This window comes from Salvelinus namaycush, chromosome 29 (genome assembly GCF_016432855.1).
Source record: "Salvelinus namaycush isolate Seneca chromosome 29, SaNama_1.0, whole genome shotgun sequence".
Lineage (NCBI taxonomy): Eukaryota > Metazoa > Chordata > Actinopteri > Salmoniformes > Salmonidae > Salvelinus > Salvelinus namaycush.
In genome coordinates, this window is record NC_052335.1 from 16,639,297 (window position 1) to 16,658,256 (window position 18,960).

Genomic DNA, 18,960 nt, shown 5'->3' on the forward strand with positions numbered 1-18,960 from the left:
GGTTGATGTAGGGGGGTTGATATGTAGGGGGGTTGATATTACTGCTGTTGTGTCGCTTGATTGCACTTTCTAGAAAACAGGTGACAGAAACAAACCTACCTGTCCAGTCTCTCCAGGATTCTGCAATTCTGAGTTCACTATTTTTTTTGTTGCAAAATCAACAATTTCCTGCATATCAGAGGAGACTGGTGGGATGCGCTATAGGAGGAGGGGCTCAATATAATGGCTGGGATGGAATTAATGTAATGGAGTCAAACATGTGGTTTCCATGTGTTTGATGTGTTTGATACCTTCCATTTATTCCATTCCAGCTATTACAATGAACCGGTCCTCCTTTATCTCCAACCAGCTTCCACTACTGCATATTCTGCGAGGGCTTGCAAATTTGACCAATCACTGCGCTATTTCCGCATAAAACAGTCAAACCCATCACCGTAGTATAAAAATAGGGCTCACAATTTCAACCTGTCCCCGCACATTTACCGCATAATATGGTTCAGTCAAGCCACACGTCAACTAACTTTTTCCCTTGTCAGCGCATTTTTGTGACAAATTGCCATGCAAAATGTCAGAATTGCTGCAGAAAAATATCACCTAAAATCTTTGCAAAATCTTGGAGATCTGAAAGTATGTGTCACCAATACAAATGTATTTCTGACTGTTTCAGTGTGGACACATTGTCTTGAACATGTTCATTTTGTTTTGGCTGCCCAGGAAGCGGTTGACACCTAAGCATGGCTCTTACGGGGAATGAGACCTCCGCTTGCCCCGATTATGTCCCCCATTACCTCCTGGTGGGTGATCCATTTGCCTCCAAGCTGTCCAAGGAGGCTGACATCGTGGCTGCCTTCTACATCTGCATCATAGGTAAGTGTCAATAAAGTACAGAGAGGTACACTGCATAGGGAAGTAGATTCATCAATACACTCCCTCATATCCTCTGCTCCACCATCTCTCTTGAGGCATAGCCTAACCATTCTTCACAATAAGGAGCAATTCTGATTCGATTACGTTTGCATTCAATTCTGATTCATCAAGGTTGTCCATTGATGTAAGAAGATTCAAAATGTTTTTGAAAAGGGTTTTGAATAGAAGTCAATAACTCATCCCATACTGTAGAATATGGTGGTGGATCTTTGATGTTATGAGGCTATTTTGCTTTCACCGGTCCTGGGGCCCTTGCTAAGATCAGTTGCATAATCATGAACTTTACCAAGTACCAGGACATTTCAGCCGTAAACCTGGTTGTCTCTACCAGGAGGCTGAAACTTGGCCGCAAGTGAATCTTCCATCATGACAATAACCCCAAGCATTCATCAAAATCCACAAAGAAATGATTAATTGACCACAAAATCAACACTTTGCAATGGTAATCTCAGTCTCCGGACTTGAACCCCATTGAAAACCTGTGGTTTGGATTGAAGAGGCCAGTCTATAAACGCAGATGAAGGACATCAAGGATCTGGAGGAATGGTCTAAGATCCCTCCCAATATGTTCTCCAATCTCATAAAACATTTTAGGAAAATGTTCAGTGTAGTTATCCTCTCAAGGGGAGGGTGTTGGTGTCACACCCTGGCCTCTGTTATATTGATTTTCTTTATTAGTTTAGTTAGGTCAGGGTGTGACATGGGGGATGTTTGTGTGTTTTGTCTAGTTTAGGGTGTGTGTATTGTTTAAGGGGTTTTTAGTATGTATGGGGTTGTGTTCAGTGTAGGTGTTTAGGAAAGTCTATGGTTGCCTGATTTGGTTCTCAATCAGAGACAGCTGTTTATTGTTGTCTCTGATTGGGAGCCATATTTAAGGCAGCCATAGGCTTTTAGGTGTTTGTGGGTAATTGTCTATGTTGAACGTTTGTAGCTTGTGTGTGCACTTACGTTTGTAGCTTCACGGTCGTTTGTTGTTTTGTTTTGTAAAAGTGTTCGTTTCGTGTTTCGTCATCTTTAATAAAAGAAGATGTCTTCATATCCCGCTGCGCCTTGGTCCGCTTATTATGACGATCGTGACAGAATTACCCACCAACAAAGGACCAAGCGGCGGAATAAAAAGCAACAGCAGCGATCGCAGGATTTCTGGACATGGGAGGAAATCCTAGACGGGAGAGGACCCTGGGCACAGCCAGGGGAATATCACCGCCCCAAGGCAGAGATGGAGGCAGCACGGCGACATGGTAGGAAGCCCGAGAGACAGCCCCAAAAAATTCTTGGGGTGGGGCACTTGGAGCAGTCGGCGAAGTTGAGGGGTGAGTCTGAGATTGTCGAGGAGTTATTGGACAGATTGGAGGAGAGTGAACGAAGGGGAGATTATGAGACATTCGAGGAGTTGTTGATGAAATTGGAGGAGAGTGAAGAGAGAGAGCTGTTGATTTGGCAGAGTATGCATGGCATTTTCCCTGAGGAGCGTGTTAGCTGTCCGATGCCACCTGTGTCAGTTCCTCGTACTCAGCCTGAAACTTGTGTTAAAGTTCCGGAAGATTTGATGCCGGCTATACACACCAGGTCTCCAGTACACCTTCACAACCCGGTGTGTCCTGTTCCTGCTTCTTGCACTCATCCTGAGATGCGTGTCCCCAGCCCCGTACCACCAGTTCCGGCACCACGCACTAGGTCTAATGTGCGTCTCCAGAGCCCTGTACGCACTGTTCCTGCTCCCCGCACTAGCCTTGAGGTGCGTGTCTCCAGCCCATTACCACCAGTGCCTACACCACGCACCAAGCCTCCTGTGCGCCTCCAGAGTCCTGTGTGTCCTGTTGCTGCTCCCCGCACTAGCCCTGAGATGCGTGTCCCCAGCCCGGTACCACCAGTGCCGGCACCACGCACCAAGCCTCATGTGCGTCTCCAGAGCCCTGTACGCACTGATCCTTCTCCCCGCACTCGCCCTGAGGTGCGTGCCCTCAGCCCGGTACCACCAGTCCCGGTACCACGCACCAGTCCTATAGTGCGCCTCGAGAACTCAGTGTGCCCTGTTCCTGCTCCCCGCACTAGCCTTGAGGTGCGTGTCTCCAGTCCGGTACCACCAGTTCCGGCACCACGCACCAAGCCTCATGTGCGTCTCCAGAGCCCTGTACGCACTGATCCTTCTCCCTGCACTCGCCCTGAGGTGCGTGCCCTCAGCCCGGTACCACCAGTCCCGGTACCACGCACCAGTCCTATAGTGCGCCTCGAGAACTCAGTGTGCCCTGTTCCTGCTCCCCGCACTAGCCTTGAGGTGCGTGTCTCCAGTCCGGTACCACCAGTTCCGGCACCACGCACCAGGCCTACTGTGCGCCTCAGCAGGTCAGAGTCAGCCGTCTGCCCAACGCCGCCTGCACTGCTCGTCTGCCCAGCGCCGTCTGAGCTGCCTGCCTGCCCAACGCCATCTGAGCCATCCGTCTGCCCAGCGCCGTCTGAGCTGCCTGCCTGCCCAACGCCATCTGAGCCATCCGTCTGCCCAGCGCCATCTGAGCCATCCGTCTGCCCAGCGCCATCTGAACCATCCGTCTGCCCAGCGCCATCTGAGCCGCCCGTCTGTCCCGAGCCGTCAGAGCCGTTCGTCAGTCAGGAGCCGCTAGAGCCGCCAGTCAGCCAGGATCCGCCAGAGCCGCCAACCAGCCAGGATCCGCCAGAGCCGCCAGCCAGCCATGACCAGCCAGAGCCGCCAGCCAGCCATGACCAGCCAGAGCCGCCAGCCAGCCATGACCAGCCAGAGCCGCCAGCCAGCCATGACCAGCCAGAGCCGTCAGCCAGCCATGACCAGCCAGAGCCGTCAGCCAGCCATGACCAGCCAGAGCCGTCAGCCAGCCATGACCAGCCAGAGCCGTCAGCCAGCCATGACCAGCCAGAGCCGTCAGCCAGCCATGACCAGCCAGAGCCGCCAGCCAGCCATGACCAGCCAGAGCCGTCAGCCAGCCATGACCAGCCAGAGCCGTCAGCCAGCCATGACCAGCCAGAGCCGTCAGCCAGCCATGACCAGCCAGAGCCGTCAGCCAGCCATGACCAGCCAGAGCCGTCAGCCAGCCATGACCAGCCAGAGCCGTCAGCCAGCCATGACCAGCCAGAGCCGTCAGCCAGCCAGGATCAGCCAGAGCCGTCAGTCAGCCAGGATCCGCCAGAGCCGTCAGTCAGCCAGGATCCGCCAGAGCCATCTGCCAGTCCGGAGCTGCCCCTCAGTCCGGAGCTGCCCCTCAGTCCGGAGCTGCCCCTCAGTCCGGAGCTGCCCCTCAGTCCAGTGGCGCCCTCTGGGATGGTATTCAGTCCGGGACTCGCCGTTCCAAAGGCGCCACCAAGCGGTTAGTGACTATGGTGGAGGGGGGTCCACGTCCCGCACCCGAGCCGCCACCATAGGAAGGCCCACCCGGACCCTCCCCTTCTGTGTCAGGTTTTGCGGCCGGAGTCCGCACCTTTGGGGGGGGGGTACTGTCACACCCTGGCCTCTGTTATATTGATTTTCTTTATTAGTTTAGTTAGGTCAGGGTGTGACATGGGGGATGTTTGTGTGTTTTGTCTAGTTTAGGGTGTGTGTATTGTTTAAGGGTTTTTTAGTATGTATGGGGTTGTGTTCAGTGTAGGTGTTTAGGAAAGTCTATGGTTGCCTGATTTGGTTCTCAATCAGAGACAGCTGTTTATTGTTGTCTCTGATTGGGAGCCATATTTAAGGCAGCCATAGGCTTTAGGTGTTTGTGGGTATTTGTCTATGTTGAACGTTTGTAGCTTGTGTATGCACTTACGTTTGTAGCTTCACGGTCGTTTGTTGTTTTGTTTTGTAAAAGTGTTCGTTTCGTGTTTCGTCATCTTTAATAAAAGAAGATGTCTTCATATCCCGCTGCGCCTTGGTCCGCTTATTATGACGATCGTGACAGTTGGAGCATTGAAAATGGGCGATCCAATCATTTTACCCTTGTTTTTGTGTGTTTGTTTTACTACTTGTTAAACAAATTCTCTTTCTCTGAGCAATAAAATAATATATATTTTCCATTTTTTGAGCAGACAATATAGCTCACTATTGTATTTATTTTAGAGTATTTTTTGCTCATCTTTATCAAGGGTGCCAATAATGATGAATCCCACTTTGAAAATGCAGCTCTGCATCGGCATTTTAATGTTGACACGATCTTAACCCCCAGAATAGCTTTAGGGATGAAAAATGTGAATTCAAGGAAGTTCCATCTCTTTTGTCCTCATGTTGTCCTCATGTTGGGGTTTTCTGCTGTACAGTGCCTTGCAAAAGTATTCATCCCCCTTGGCATTTTTCCTATTTTGTTGGATTTCAACCTGTAATTTAAAGGGATTTTTATTTGGACTTCATGTAATGGACATGCATAAAATAGTTCAAATTGGTGAAATGAAAAAAATTACTTGTTTAAAAAAATTATACAAAATAAAAAACGGAAAAGTGATGCATGCATATGTATTCACCCCCTTTGCTATAAAGCCCCTAAATAAGATCTGCTGCAACCAATGACCTTCAGAAGTGGCATAATTAGTTAAATAAAGTCCACCTGTGTGCAATCTAAGTGTCACATAATCTGTCACATGATCTCAGTGTATATATACACCTGTTCTGAAAGGCCCCAGAGTCTGCAACACCACTAAGCAAGGGGCACCACCAAGCAAGCGGCACCATGAAGACCAAGGAGCTCCCCAAACAGGTCAGGGACAAAGTTGTGGAGAAGTACAGATCAGGGTTGGGTTATAAAAAAATATCAGAAACTTTGAACATCCCACAGAGCACCATTAAATCCATTATAAAAAAAAATGGAGAGAATATGGTACCACAACAAACCTGCCAAGAGAGGGCCACCCACCAAAACTCACGGACCAGGCAAGAAGGGCATTAATCAGAGGGGAAACAAAGAGACCAAAAATAACCCTGAAGGAGCTGCAAAGCTCCACAGTGGAGATTGGAGTATCTGTCCATGGGACCACTTTAAGCCGTACACTCCACAGAGCTGGGCTTTACGGAAGAGTGGCCAGAAAAAAATAAGCAAACACGTTTGGTGTTCCCCAAAAGGCATGTGGGAGACTCCCCAAACATATGAAAGAAGGTACTCTGGTCAGATGAGACTAAATGTTGCTTTTTGGCCATCAAGAAAACGCTGTCTGGGCGCAAACCCAACACCTCTCATCACGTCGAGAACACCATCCCCACAGTGAAGCATGGTGGTGGCAGCATCATGCTGTGGGGATGTTTTTTATCGGCAGGGACTGGTAAACTGGTCAGAATTGAAGGAATGATGGATGGCGCTAAATACAGGGAAATTCTTGAGGGAAACCTGTTTCAGTCTTCCAGAGATTTGAGACTGGGATGGAGGTTCACCTTCCAGCAGAACAATGACCCTAAGCATACTGCTAAAGCAACAATATCACACAATATCTTGGAATGGCCTAGTCAAAGCCCAGACCTCAATCCCATTGAGAATCTGTGGTATGACTTAAAGATTGCTGTACACCAGCGGAACCCATCCAACTTGAAGGAGCTGGAGAAGTTTTGCCTTGAAGAATGGGCCAAAATCCCAGTGGCTAGATGTGCCAAGCTTATAGAGAGACTTGCAGCTGTAATTGCTTCAAAATGTGTCTCCCAAAATTGGTGTGAGTAGTTATGCACGCTCAAGTTATTTTTTTTGTTGGTCTCATTTCTTGTTTGTTTCATAACATATTTTGCATCTTCAAAATGGTAGGCATGTGTTGTAAATCATATGATACAACCCCCCCCCCCCCCCAAAAAAAAAATCTATTTTAATTCCAGGTTGTAAGGCAACAAAATATGAAACAATACCAAGGGGGTGAATAGTTTTACAAGCCACTGTACATGCCGATGCATATCCATGACTGAACTGTGCATTTACAGTGACTCTAATCAAGTGAGTGGATAAACACAAGAATAGATTGATTTATAGAAAGATACAGTTATGCAAACTCTGTCCCTGTGCTATGCTCACCTTTATGTATGTACAGCATTGGGGCAACTCAGGATTTATTTTCCGGTCTGTCAGATTATCTATTTCTCTACTTGAGGCTGTGTACCTGTCACTAATATTTTCCTGTTATTTCATCTCGCGACAATTGTGTGTGTTCAGATTGTTTTTCGTAACAACTCAGTATTTGTATTTTACACTGTGCTGAGCCATTTGCAAACCATGTAATGCCCTGTTTAGTCTAACTAATGTCCTGACCCAACAAACCAATGGCAGTGAAGATGTCTCATGCGTGGGTCTCATGCATTTTGATGCGGCTATTCAGTGAGATATATGGATACTGTGGTGTCTGTCTATTAATTGATTAATGTCCTCTCCGAGAGGACACACTCTATAGGTAACCAAATTAATTTAGGATTAATTCGATCCATTCACTGTGTGTTTGGTGTGTTTTCAGAATGTATATACATGCTTTCACGTGTTTGGTTTAGCTTCTGTTGTTTGAGCGACTTCAAACTCTGCTTGAATTCCTCCATTGAGATCCTAACTTTGTGTCTACGGTATGCTGGTAATTTAACAAAGTGACTGGAATTTTTGGCAATTTGGGTAATTAACAGAAAATCTATGACGATCTTTGTCAACTTTGGTAATTTATTTAAAATTTAAAAAATATGAATACATAGTATTAATGTATTATATCTGTGTCCATATTGTCCATGAGTTTCCAGTAGATAGACCATATGATTCAAGAGAAAATAGCCTAATTAATGAAAAAAGCATCTATACAACAATGTCAATTAACTCTGCAAATCTTCCAACTATTCTCTTTTTTCACAACTGCAACCAGTTTGATGCCAAAACATTGACAACAAATACATATTAACATTGTAAAATAAATAAAACTTTGTAAAAAATATATATAGAGGATATTTGATGCTGAGACAAATGGTATTCACGAAGATGATGGTTTATATTTTGGCTAATGTTTTACATCTTTGTATATATTGTATATATTTGCCATGTGATGAGGCCACATAGGGCCATAGATACTCAAAGTACTCAAAAGTGCCACTTAATGTTTTGTAATATATTACATAAAGTTTCCAGTAATATACTGTACCCTCTCTTTTTGAACCCTAGCTGTGCTTCAGGTTTGTGGCGATGGGAAAGAGAGAGAGGCAGGCAGCAGTGAACGGGGTGTCTTCTACAGAGAGAAAGGAAATGTTTTGACATCAAAGTGATGAGGTTAACAAGGACGTACAGTAAATGACATACAAGATCAGGTCTGCTTGGAATTTCCTGCTGACCTCCCAGTACCACAAAACAAGTTCAGGACATTCAAATGAACATGAGCCAAATACAACATGAGCCAAATACAATCTCACCTTACCAGGAAATGCTAACATGCAAGCCCTTAACCAACAATGCAGTTTTCAGAAAATAGAGTTAAGAAAAGATTTACTGAATTAAAAAAATGTATACTAAAAAAAGTAACACAATAATGTTACTTCATGCTCCATGAAGAATATACAAATATATATTTAACTAGGCTAAGTCAGTTAAGAACAAATTCTTATTTACACAGTTGACTTACCAAGGCACAGTGTGTTAACTGCCTTGTTCAGAGGCAGAACTACAGATTTTTATGTTGTCAGCTCAGGGATTTGATCCAGCAACCTTTTGGTTACTTGCCCAACACTCTAACCACTAGACTACCTACCGCCCTGAAATATATGTATACATCTACATATCCTGTAGATGTATACACATACACATATGAATTATAAATCTATTCAAAATCGAATAAGAACTGGATTTTACTCCAAGATGTTCAGTCCAGATCCTATGCTCACCTTCATCACTGAAAAAACGAACAAACTGAAACCTCATTTGATATTTTTTTTCTAATCTGTTTATCATATGATAGAAGTCAAATGAAAGAGATATTTCATTTATCTTTTCTTTGAATTTCTCTCAATAAATTGCTTTGTGTGTGAAGCAGGGTCATTCAGCTGATACAGTCCAGATTGAATAGGAGAATGAGACACATTCACTCGAGAATGAGCACTAGAGATTCTGCCCTTCATACCGTATGCACTCATATCACATAGAATAGAGCAGAGGATAATGCCTGTCTACCACTGATTCCAGTCCAGTAAGGGAACAGGGACCATGGAGGAAGCTTAAGCTGTTAGCAGCACACTGACGTTGTTATTGACAAATAAATACATGTTTGTGAAGGACAGTGAACTGTTGATAAGCAACAACGAAGAGCATCAATAGGAATACAAATAAGTTGTCATGTGTAATTGGAGTCCATTCAATGTGTTGTCACATGTAATTAGCACAACTTGTGTCACACACATAGTGGGTGTGAGGACATGAGTCAAGGCAGAGGTCATAGAGATGACAAATGATTTATTCCTTTCTTTTGTGCATGGAAATCAATTACTTAAAGCATATTGACAATTTCAGACTGAGGGTGGATGTCAAAAACCTTTGTTTTCTTGTGAAAGTGTATGTCAAGTCTTATAAATATTGTAGACAGTAGTCAAAAAGTGTTTTATCAACCCAAACATGCATGTATACTGTCTTTGCATTTACCCACAACCCAGCTGTCTTTTTTAACTTGACAGTAGGGCATGCATCATTATCATGTATCAAGGCTCTAGAGATAAACACACACAGGGCAAAATCTCACGTATTAATAGGGATAGTATTACAACATTATAATTAAACCAATTGTGCCATAGGCCTAAGTATGTAAATGAACTAACTTGTAGGTACACCCTGTCATGTTGCATTTTTACAACTTGTCATGCATTCCTCTTGTCCTCTCTTTTCTCTGCAGGGATCCTGTCTGCCACAGGAAATGGCTATGTTATATACATGACCATCAAACGCAAGACAAAGCTAAGGCCGCCTGAGCTCATGACAGTTAACTTAGCCATCTTTGACTTTGGCATATCAGGTAAACCATTCCGCAGTCTTTTCATAAAGTATGTCCATTTACAGTGTCTCTGCACAGAACATTGTAAGGTGGATTAGTCCCGTGTATTCTGTGTATTTCAATTCAGAACCGCATGTATATGAACAATTTTAGCACGGCATTAACACTCTCGGTAGTACATCCTGACACATGGAAATGGTTGTCATGGTTGGAAGAAGATGAAGGGGTGGAATATAATGACAACAAAGAAAGAGAAATGGGTAGAGAGAACCACAGAGTTGTTTTAAAATCATAGACATCATACAACTGACATCATTGTTTGAAGTCTCATCATCTGATCCCAGGTCTGTCCACACCTAATATCCCAGTCTCTCTCTGTCTGAATCACCATTGTTGAATTATATTACATTGATATTTCATTGTTGTGTGTGGAGTGCCTAATTACACTCCTGTCTCTCTTTCAGAACAATTGATGCATGCATATTAATTCCTTGTAAATTAATATTAATGTAACAGGCCAATATTTCCAATGTAACAGGCCAATATTTCTCTCAGTCATTTACCTTGTTAGGCATGTTTGATAACTCAATATTCAAGAATGCTAAATTGTGGCTAAACCTGAAATTGGTCCTTTATCGCCACCCTATGGATATTAGAGGAACAGCATCACGATAACGCCAAAGTTACTCTACATGGCCTGTTGATCACAATACATCGACAGACTAGGCCTTTGATGTACAAGAGATTTAGTTCCTTTGCAAACAGTCATCTTAGTTAAGAAATGTGGTTTAAAAAATAACATTTATTGTGAATATTTTAGCACCTCCTAGCTGTGACCCAGCCAGAAGCAGAATTCACAACAGTGTGTCGCTCTGTCTCAGAACAAGTTCTGGCCAGCTCTCTCTGTGCCTCATACAACCACAGGATTCTCACTTGTTTATCTGTGTCTGGGCCGACTACGTCCCTCTGTATGAGACGCTTGTATTGCTCTCTAGGATTAGAACCATTGTCCACAGAAGACAACAGGCATGATCAATTTGTGTCTGCCAGATTTGCATCTTGGGAATATCAGAGGTCCAGAATGTTCCAGAATTACCTAGAATGGCCCAGAAGGTCCAGAATGGTTGAAAGTCAATTTTGTTTGGTAGCCGTTTTACCCTGATACTGTAGAAGTCATGAACTGAGACAAAGAGTATATTGTTAACTATGAGAGTTGGTGGAGAGTACAGCTTTACTTGCTGGACCTCTGTGGCATCAGACTGGTGCAGTGAGGATGTCTCTTCACACAATGATGGGAACGATATAGGGCACTGGTAAACACTATTTATTATCAGCTTTTCTGTCACATGCTTTGCCTCAGGATTGTTAATATACTGCATCTGTTTCAAGCAGACCACCATAGTCCCTGTGCCCAAGAACACTAAGGCAACCTGCCCAAATGACTACAGACCAATAGCACTTATGTCCGTAGCCATGAAGTTTTTTGAAAGGCTGGTAATGGCTCACATTAACACCATTATCCCAGAAACCCTAGACCCACTCCAATTTGCATACAGCCCAAACAGATCCACAAATGATGCAATCTATATTGCACTCCACACTGCCCTTTCCCACCTGGACAAAAGGAACACCTACATGAGAATGCTATTAATTGACTACAGTTCAGGGTTCAACACCATAGTACCCTCAAAGCTCATCACTAAGCTAAAGATCCTGGGACTAAACTCCTCCCTCCTGGACTTCCTGACGGGCTGCCCCCAGGTGGTGAGGGTAGGTAGCAACACATCCGCCACGCTGATCCTCAACACTGGAGCCCCTCAGGGGTGCGTGCTCAGTCCCCTCCTGTACTCCCTGTTCACCCACGACTGCGTGGCCAGGCGCGACTCCAACACCATCATTAAGTTTGCCGATGACACAACAGTGGTAGGCCTGATCACCGACAACGACGAGACAGCCTATAGGGAAGAGGTCAGAGACCTGGCCGGGTGGTGCCAGAATAACAACCTCTCCCTCAACGTAATCAAGACAATGGAGATGGTTGTGGACTACAGGAAAAGGAGGACCGAACACGCCCCCATTCTCATCGACGGGGCTGTAGTGGAGCAGGTTGAGAGCTTCAAGTTCCTTGGTGTCCACATCACCAACAAACTAGAATGGTCCAAACACACCAAGACAGTCGTGAAGAGGGCACGACAAAGTCTATTCCCCCTCAGGAAACTAAAAAGATTTGTCATGGGTTCTCAGATCCTCAAAAGGTTCTACAGCTGCAACATCGAGAGCATCCTGACTGGTTGCATCATTGCCTGGTACGGCAACTGCTCGGCCTCCGACTGCAAGGCACTACAGAGGGTAGTGCATACAGCCCAGTACATCACTGGGGCTAAGCTGTCTGCCATCCAGGACCTCTACACCAGGCGGTGTCAGAGGAAGGCCCTAAAAATTTCCAAAGACCCCAGCCACCCCAGTCATAGACTGTTCTCTCTGCTACCGCATGACAAGCGGTACTGGAGCGCCAAGTCTAGGACCAAAAGGCTTCTCAACAGCTTTTACCCCTAAGCCATAAGACTCCTAAACAGGTAATCAAATGGCTACCCGGACTATTGGCATTGTCCCACCTCCCAACCCCTCTTTTACGTTGCTGCTACTCTCTTTTTGTCATATATGCATAGTCACTTTAACTATACATTCATGTACATACTACCTCAATTAGCCCGACTAATCGGTGCACCCGCACATTGGCTACCCGGACTATCTGCATTGTGTCCCGCCACCCACCACCCGCTAACCCCTCTTTTACACTACTGCCATTCTCTGTTTATCATATATGCATAGTCACTTTAACCATACCTACACGTACATACAGTTGAAGTCGGAAGTTTACATACACTTAGGTTGGAGTCATTAAAACTTGTTTTTCAACCACTCCACAAATTTCTTGTTAACAAACCTTCGTTTTGGCAAGTCGGTTAGGACATCTACTTTGTGCATGACACGAGTCATTTTTCCAACAATTGTTTACAGACAGATTATTTCACTTATAATTCACTGTATCACAATTCCAGTGGGTCAGAAGTTTGCATACACTAAGTTGACTGTGCCTTGAAACAGCTTGGAAAATTCCAGAAAAGGATGTCATGGCTTTAGAAGCTTCTGATAGGCTAATTTACATAATTTGAGACAATTGGAGGTGTACCTGTGGATGTATTTCAAGGTCTACCTTCAAACTCAGTGCCTCTTTGCTTGACATCATGGGGAAATCTAAAGAAATCAGACAAGACCTCAGGGAAAAAATTGTAGACCTCCACAAGTCTGGTTATCCTTGGAAACAATTTCCAAACGCCCGAAGGTACCACGTTCATCTGTACAAACAATAGTATGCAAGGATTAACACCATGGGACCACGCAGCCGCCATACCGCTCAGAAAGGAGACGCATTCTGTCTCCTAGAGATGAACGTACTTTGGTGCGAAAAGTGCAAATCAATCCAAGGACAACAGCAAAGTACCTTGTGAAGATGCTGGTTGAAACAGGTACAAAAGTGTCTATATCCACAGCAAAACAAGTCCTATATCGACATAACCTGAAAGGCCGCTCAGCAAGGAAGAAGACACTGCTCCAAAACTGCCATAAAAAGCCAGACTATGGTTTGCAACTGAACATGGGGACAAAGATCGTACCTTTTGGAGAAATGTCCTCTGGTCTGATGAAACAAAAATAGAACTGTTTGGCCATAATGACCATCGTTATGTTTGGAGGAGAAAGGGGGAGGCTTGCAAGCTGAAGAACACCATCCCAACCGTGAAGCACGGGTGTGGCAGCATCAGGTTGTGGGGGTGCTTTGCTGCAGGAGGGACTGGTGCACTTCACAAAATAGATGGCATCTTGTGGATGGAAAATGATGTGGATATATTGAAGCAACATCTCAAGGCATCAGTCAGGAAGTTAAAGCTTGGTCGCAAATGGGTCTTCCAAATGGACAATGACCCCAAGCATACTTCCAAAGTTGTGGCAAAATGGCTTAAGGACAACAAAGTCAAGGTATTGGAGTGGCCATCACAAACCCTGACCTCAATCCCATAGAAAATTTGTGGGCAGAACTGAAAAAGCGTGTGCGAGCAAGAAGGCCTACAAACCTGAATCAGTTACACCAGCTCTGTCAGGAGAAATGGGCCAAAATTCACCCAATTTATTGTGGGAAGCTTGTGGAAGGCTACAGCAACGTTTGACCCAAGTTAAGCAATTTAAAGGCAATGCTACCAAATACTAATTGAGTGTATGTAAACTTCTGACCCACTGGGAATGGGATGAAAGAAATAAAAGCTGAAATAAATCATTCTCTCTACTATTATTCTGACAATTCACATTCTTAAAATAAAGTGGTAATCCTAACTGACCTAAGACAGGGAATATTTACTATGATTAAATGTCAGGAATTGTGGAAAACTGAGTTTAAATGTATTTGGCTAAGGTGTATGTAAACTTCCGACTTCAACCGTACTACTTCAATTAGCCCGACTAACCGGTGCCTGTATATAGCCTCACTACTTTTATAGTCTCGCTACTGTATATAGCCTCGCTGCTGTTATTTTCAACTGTCTTTTTACTGTTGTTTTTATTTCTTTACTTATCTATTGTTCACCTAATACCTATTATTTACTTAAAAGTTGCACTGTTGGTTAGGGCCTGTAAGTTAGCATTTCACTGTAAGGTCTACACCTGTTGTATTTGGCGCACGTGACAAATAACCTTTGATTTTATTTGATCATTGAGGGATCAGAAAAACAGCACTTGTTTTCTGTGAAGTGGATGAAGACGATGGTTTTCATTGTGATTCTCATACATTCTCCTGACTACTACATTACTGTACATGCATACTATACAGTACCAGTCAAAGTTTGGACGCACCTGCTCATTCAAGGGTATTTCTTTATTCTATTTTCTACATTGTAGAATAATACTGAAGACATTAAACCTTTGAAATAACACATATGGAATCATGTAGTAGCCAAAAAAAGTGTTAAACAAATCAAAATATATTTTAAATGTGATATTCTTCAAAGTAGCCACTCTTTGCCTTGATGATAGCTTTGCACACTCTTGGCATTCTCTCAACCAGCTTCATCAGGTAGTCACTTGGAATGCATTTCAATTAGCAGGTGTGCCTTGTTAAATGTTAATTTGTGGAATTTCTTTCCTTCTTCATGCATTTGAGCCAATCAGTTGTGTTGTGACAAGGTAGGGGTGGTATACAGAAGATAGCTCAATTTGGTAAAAGACCAAGTCCTTATTATGGCAAGAACAGCTCAAATAAGCAAAGAGAAATGACAGTCCATTATTACTTTACGACATGAAGGTCAGTCAATCCCGAAAATTCAAGAACTTTGAAAGTTTCTTCAAGTGCAGTCGCAAAAACCATCAAGTGCTATGATGAAACTGGCTCTCATGAGGACCACCACAGGAAAGGAAAACCCAGAGTTGCAGAAGATAAGTTAATTGGAGTTACCAGCCTCAGAAATTGTAGCCCAAATAAATGCTTCACAGAGTTCAAGTAACAGACACATCTCAACATCAACTGTTCAGAAAAGACTGGGTGAATCAGGCCTTCATCGTCGAATTTCTGCAAAGAAACCACTAGTAAAGGACACCAATAATAAGAAGAGACTTGCTTGGGCCAAGAAACACAATGGACATTAGACTGGTGGAAATCTGTCCTTTGGTCTGATGAATCCAAATTTGAGATTTTGGGTTCCAACCGCCGTGTTGGAACGCAGAGTAGTTGAGCGGATGATCTCTGCATGTGTGGTTCACACCGTGAAGCATCGAGGAGGAGGTGTGATGGTGTCGGGGTGCATTGCTGGTGACACTGTATGTGATTTATTTAGAGTTCAAGGCACACTTCACCAGCATGGCTACCACAGCATTCTGCAGCGATGTGCCATCCCATCTGGTTTGCGCTTAGTGGGACTATCATTTGTTAATCAACAGGACAATGACCCAACACACCTCCAGGCTGTGGAAGGGCTATTTGACCAAGAAGGAGAGTGATGGAGCGCTGCATCAGATGACTTGGCCTCCACAATCACCCGACCTCAACCCATTTGAGATGGTTTTGGATGAGTTGGACCGCAGATTGAATGAAAAGCAGCCAACAAGTACTCAGCATATGTGGAAACCCCCTCAAGACTGTTGGAAAAGCATTCCAGGTGAAGCTGGTTGAGATAATGCCAAGAGTGTGCAAAGTTGTCATCAAGGCAAAGTGTGGCTACTTTGAAGAATCTAAAACATAAAATATATTTAGATTTGTTTAACACTTTTTTTGGTTACTACATTATTCCATATGTGTTATTTCATCGTTTTGATGTCTCACTATTATTCTACAATGTAGAAAATAGTAAAAATAAAGAAAAAGCCTTAAATGAATAGGTCTGTCCAAACTTTTGGCTGGTACTGTACATTCTCATGTCTTTACAGCACACAGTGATCATCTGAGGTGGTAACGTCTCTGTTTGCTCTTGAAGTCACAGGGAAACCGTTCTTTGTGGCGTCCAGTTTCTCCCACCGCTGGCTGTTTGGCTGGGAGGGCTGTCGTTTCTATGGCTGGGCTGGCTTCTTCTTCGGTGTTGGCAGCCTCATCACCATGACCGTAGTTAGCCTAGACCGATACCTCAAGATCTGTCATCTCAGATACGGTACAGTGGGCTATGCTCTCAGTTTGTTTTAGATTTACAGTAACACAATACCTTTATTAGAATGAATAATTAGCACGTTTGAGTGATCTGTGATATCTGAACAGTTTGAATTAACACTTTATTGTGATAATGAACCAATAAATGATCAATCCCTTTGCCCATAATTCTGCCCACAGGTACGTGGCTGATGAGGCACCATGCCTTCCTGTGTCTGGTGTTTGTCTGGCTCTACGCAGGCTTCTGGGCCACCATGCCCCTGGTGGGCTGGGGCAGCTACGCTCCAGAGCCGTTTGGCACCTCCTGTACCCTGGACTGGTGGCTGGCCCAGACCTCCGTGGCGGGCCAGAGCTTCGTCATGGCCATCCTCTTCTTCTGCCTTATCTTCCCCACCGGCATCATCGTCTTCTCCTATGTTATGATAATCTTCAAGGTCAACTCCTCAGCTAAAGAGATCTCCCACTTTGACACCAGGAACAAGAACAGCCATAGCCTGGAGTTGAAACTGACCAAGGTAGGTGTGTGTGTGTGTGTGTGTGTGTGTGTGTGTGTGTGTGTGTGTGTGTGTGTGTGTGTGTGTGTGTGTGTGTGTGTGTGTGTGTGTGTGTGTGTGTGTGTGTGTGTGTGTGTGTGTGTGTGTGTGTGTGTGTGTGTGTGGTATGTTTGTACACGGCACCTCACCTCAGAGATGCTTTTACTATTGTGAAACAGACCTGTGATGTGGTTCTACTTCTGTCCTCCAGGTGGCGATGTTGATCTGTGCTGGTTTCTTGATAGCGTGGATCCCATATGCAGTGGTCTCAGTGGTGTCTGCGTTTGGCGAGCCCGACTCAGTGCCTATCTCTGTCTCTGTGATCCCCACTCTGCTGGCTAAGTCCTCTGCCATGTACAACCCCATCATCTACCAAGTTATTAACCTGAAACGCTCCTGTGCAAAATCCTCCTGTTTCCAAGTCCTGAAGAAGTGTAGACATTTTAAAAAGTCAAGGTATTATTACTTTCTCTTCTACTTTCTATTCCTCTGAATTGTAGATCAACAGTTAAAACGGTGTAGTTAATTTTTTTTTTCACTGGTTATTAGTTTGAGGTTGAACTGCATAGTTTATCATTTATCTTGTTTAACAGGTTACTAGATCAAGAGTTAAAACTGCATAGTTTAACTTTTCTCTCGTCGTATCTCCCATAGGTTTTACACCATTTCTGGCTCACTTAAAGACAGACCATCCGTAAAAGAGTCTCACAGTGAAATGTGAGAAAAAGACAGTGATTCTCTCCTGTGAAATGACTCTTGGTCTTTCCCCTCACCAGTCCAATCACAACCCTGCTATCAACTGTTAAGACATTGACCACTGCTCACCACCCAGACCTACGCAACCCAGTCTTGCTGTATCTATGTTCCTGCTCCAAACAGCTCTCTGTACTCTCCTACCTCATGTCCCTCTCTGTGTTTATAGCTCAAGGCTGTGACCAAGATGTTTTTTTTTACACTTTATACAGATTATTTTGTATTGTGTACTCGTGCACCTGTGACTTGCATAGTTTGAAGATATTTAAACTTTTATGTGCACCTGTAAGATCTAAAGCGCTGTTCAGAAAGAGGTATGATATACTCTAAAGAGAGCTGGAGGGACTGTGGTGTTGGCGTTTAGCGTTGTCCCCTGCTTCAGGCAGGGCTGACTGTAGAAAAAAAAGTAGACTACGAGAACACTCTCAGAAGTTGCCTTGTGGCCTGTCTCAATGTGAGTTAAAGATGGAATACACAGTAGGGGAAACAGCGGCACTGTCCGCCCAAGGCCGTTGTTATCAGGGGCTCACAGCGAAGCTGTGAAAGCTATCGTTATTCTTAAAAAAAAAAAAAAGAAGAAAAAAAAAAAAAAAGAATAACGATAGCTTTCACAGCTTCGCTGTGAGCCCCTGATAACAACGGCCTTGGGCGGACAGTGCCGCTGTTTCCCCTACTGTGTATTCCATCTTTAACTCACATTGAGACAGGCCACAAGGCAACTTCTGAGATTGTTCTCGTAGTTTGCTCAAGAGCTGGAACTCTGATTAAAGTGTTTACATGTTCTAATAAATCGAAAGATTGCTCAGAAGTCCAAGTGTTTTAATCAGTTCATGCTTACTTCAATTATGACCTTACGCCAATTAAGATAAGCAGAGTAAGGTGTTTACATGATAATGCCTTACTCTGCCTACTGCCGTAATCAGTTTAATATCACATTTATTAGTGTGCATATAAACATCCTAATTTAATCATTCACAATAATGTTTATCAAAAGTATTTTGCATGATACTGTGTGCGCTTGTGTATGTGGTCCAGGCATTGAGTTATATGCAAGAAAACAATCTTTAGAAAAACATCTAAATATTCAGTGGAAATAATTATCTTATTGGTTATTATAAAATGTCAGACTCTCAATTTTTGTTCTTTGAA

General features: G+C 43.9%; 1 protein-coding gene across 1 annotated transcript; it reads left to right on the top strand.

Annotated features, from left to right (window-relative positions):
* Positions 1-733: 733 nt before the first annotated feature.
* Positions 734-18,161, top strand: LOC120024583 (opsin-5-like). The gene is made up of 6 exons (XM_038968870.1): positions 734-867; positions 9,742-9,861; positions 16,359-16,529; positions 16,706-17,040; positions 17,270-17,514; positions 17,713-18,161. The coding sequence occupies exons 1-6, from the start codon at positions 735-737 to the stop codon at positions 17,777-17,779; spliced, it is 1,071 nt and encodes a 356-aa protein (XP_038824798.1). The 5' UTR covers position 734; the 3' UTR covers positions 17,780-18,161.
* The last annotated feature ends 799 nt before the right edge of the window (positions 18,162-18,960 follow it).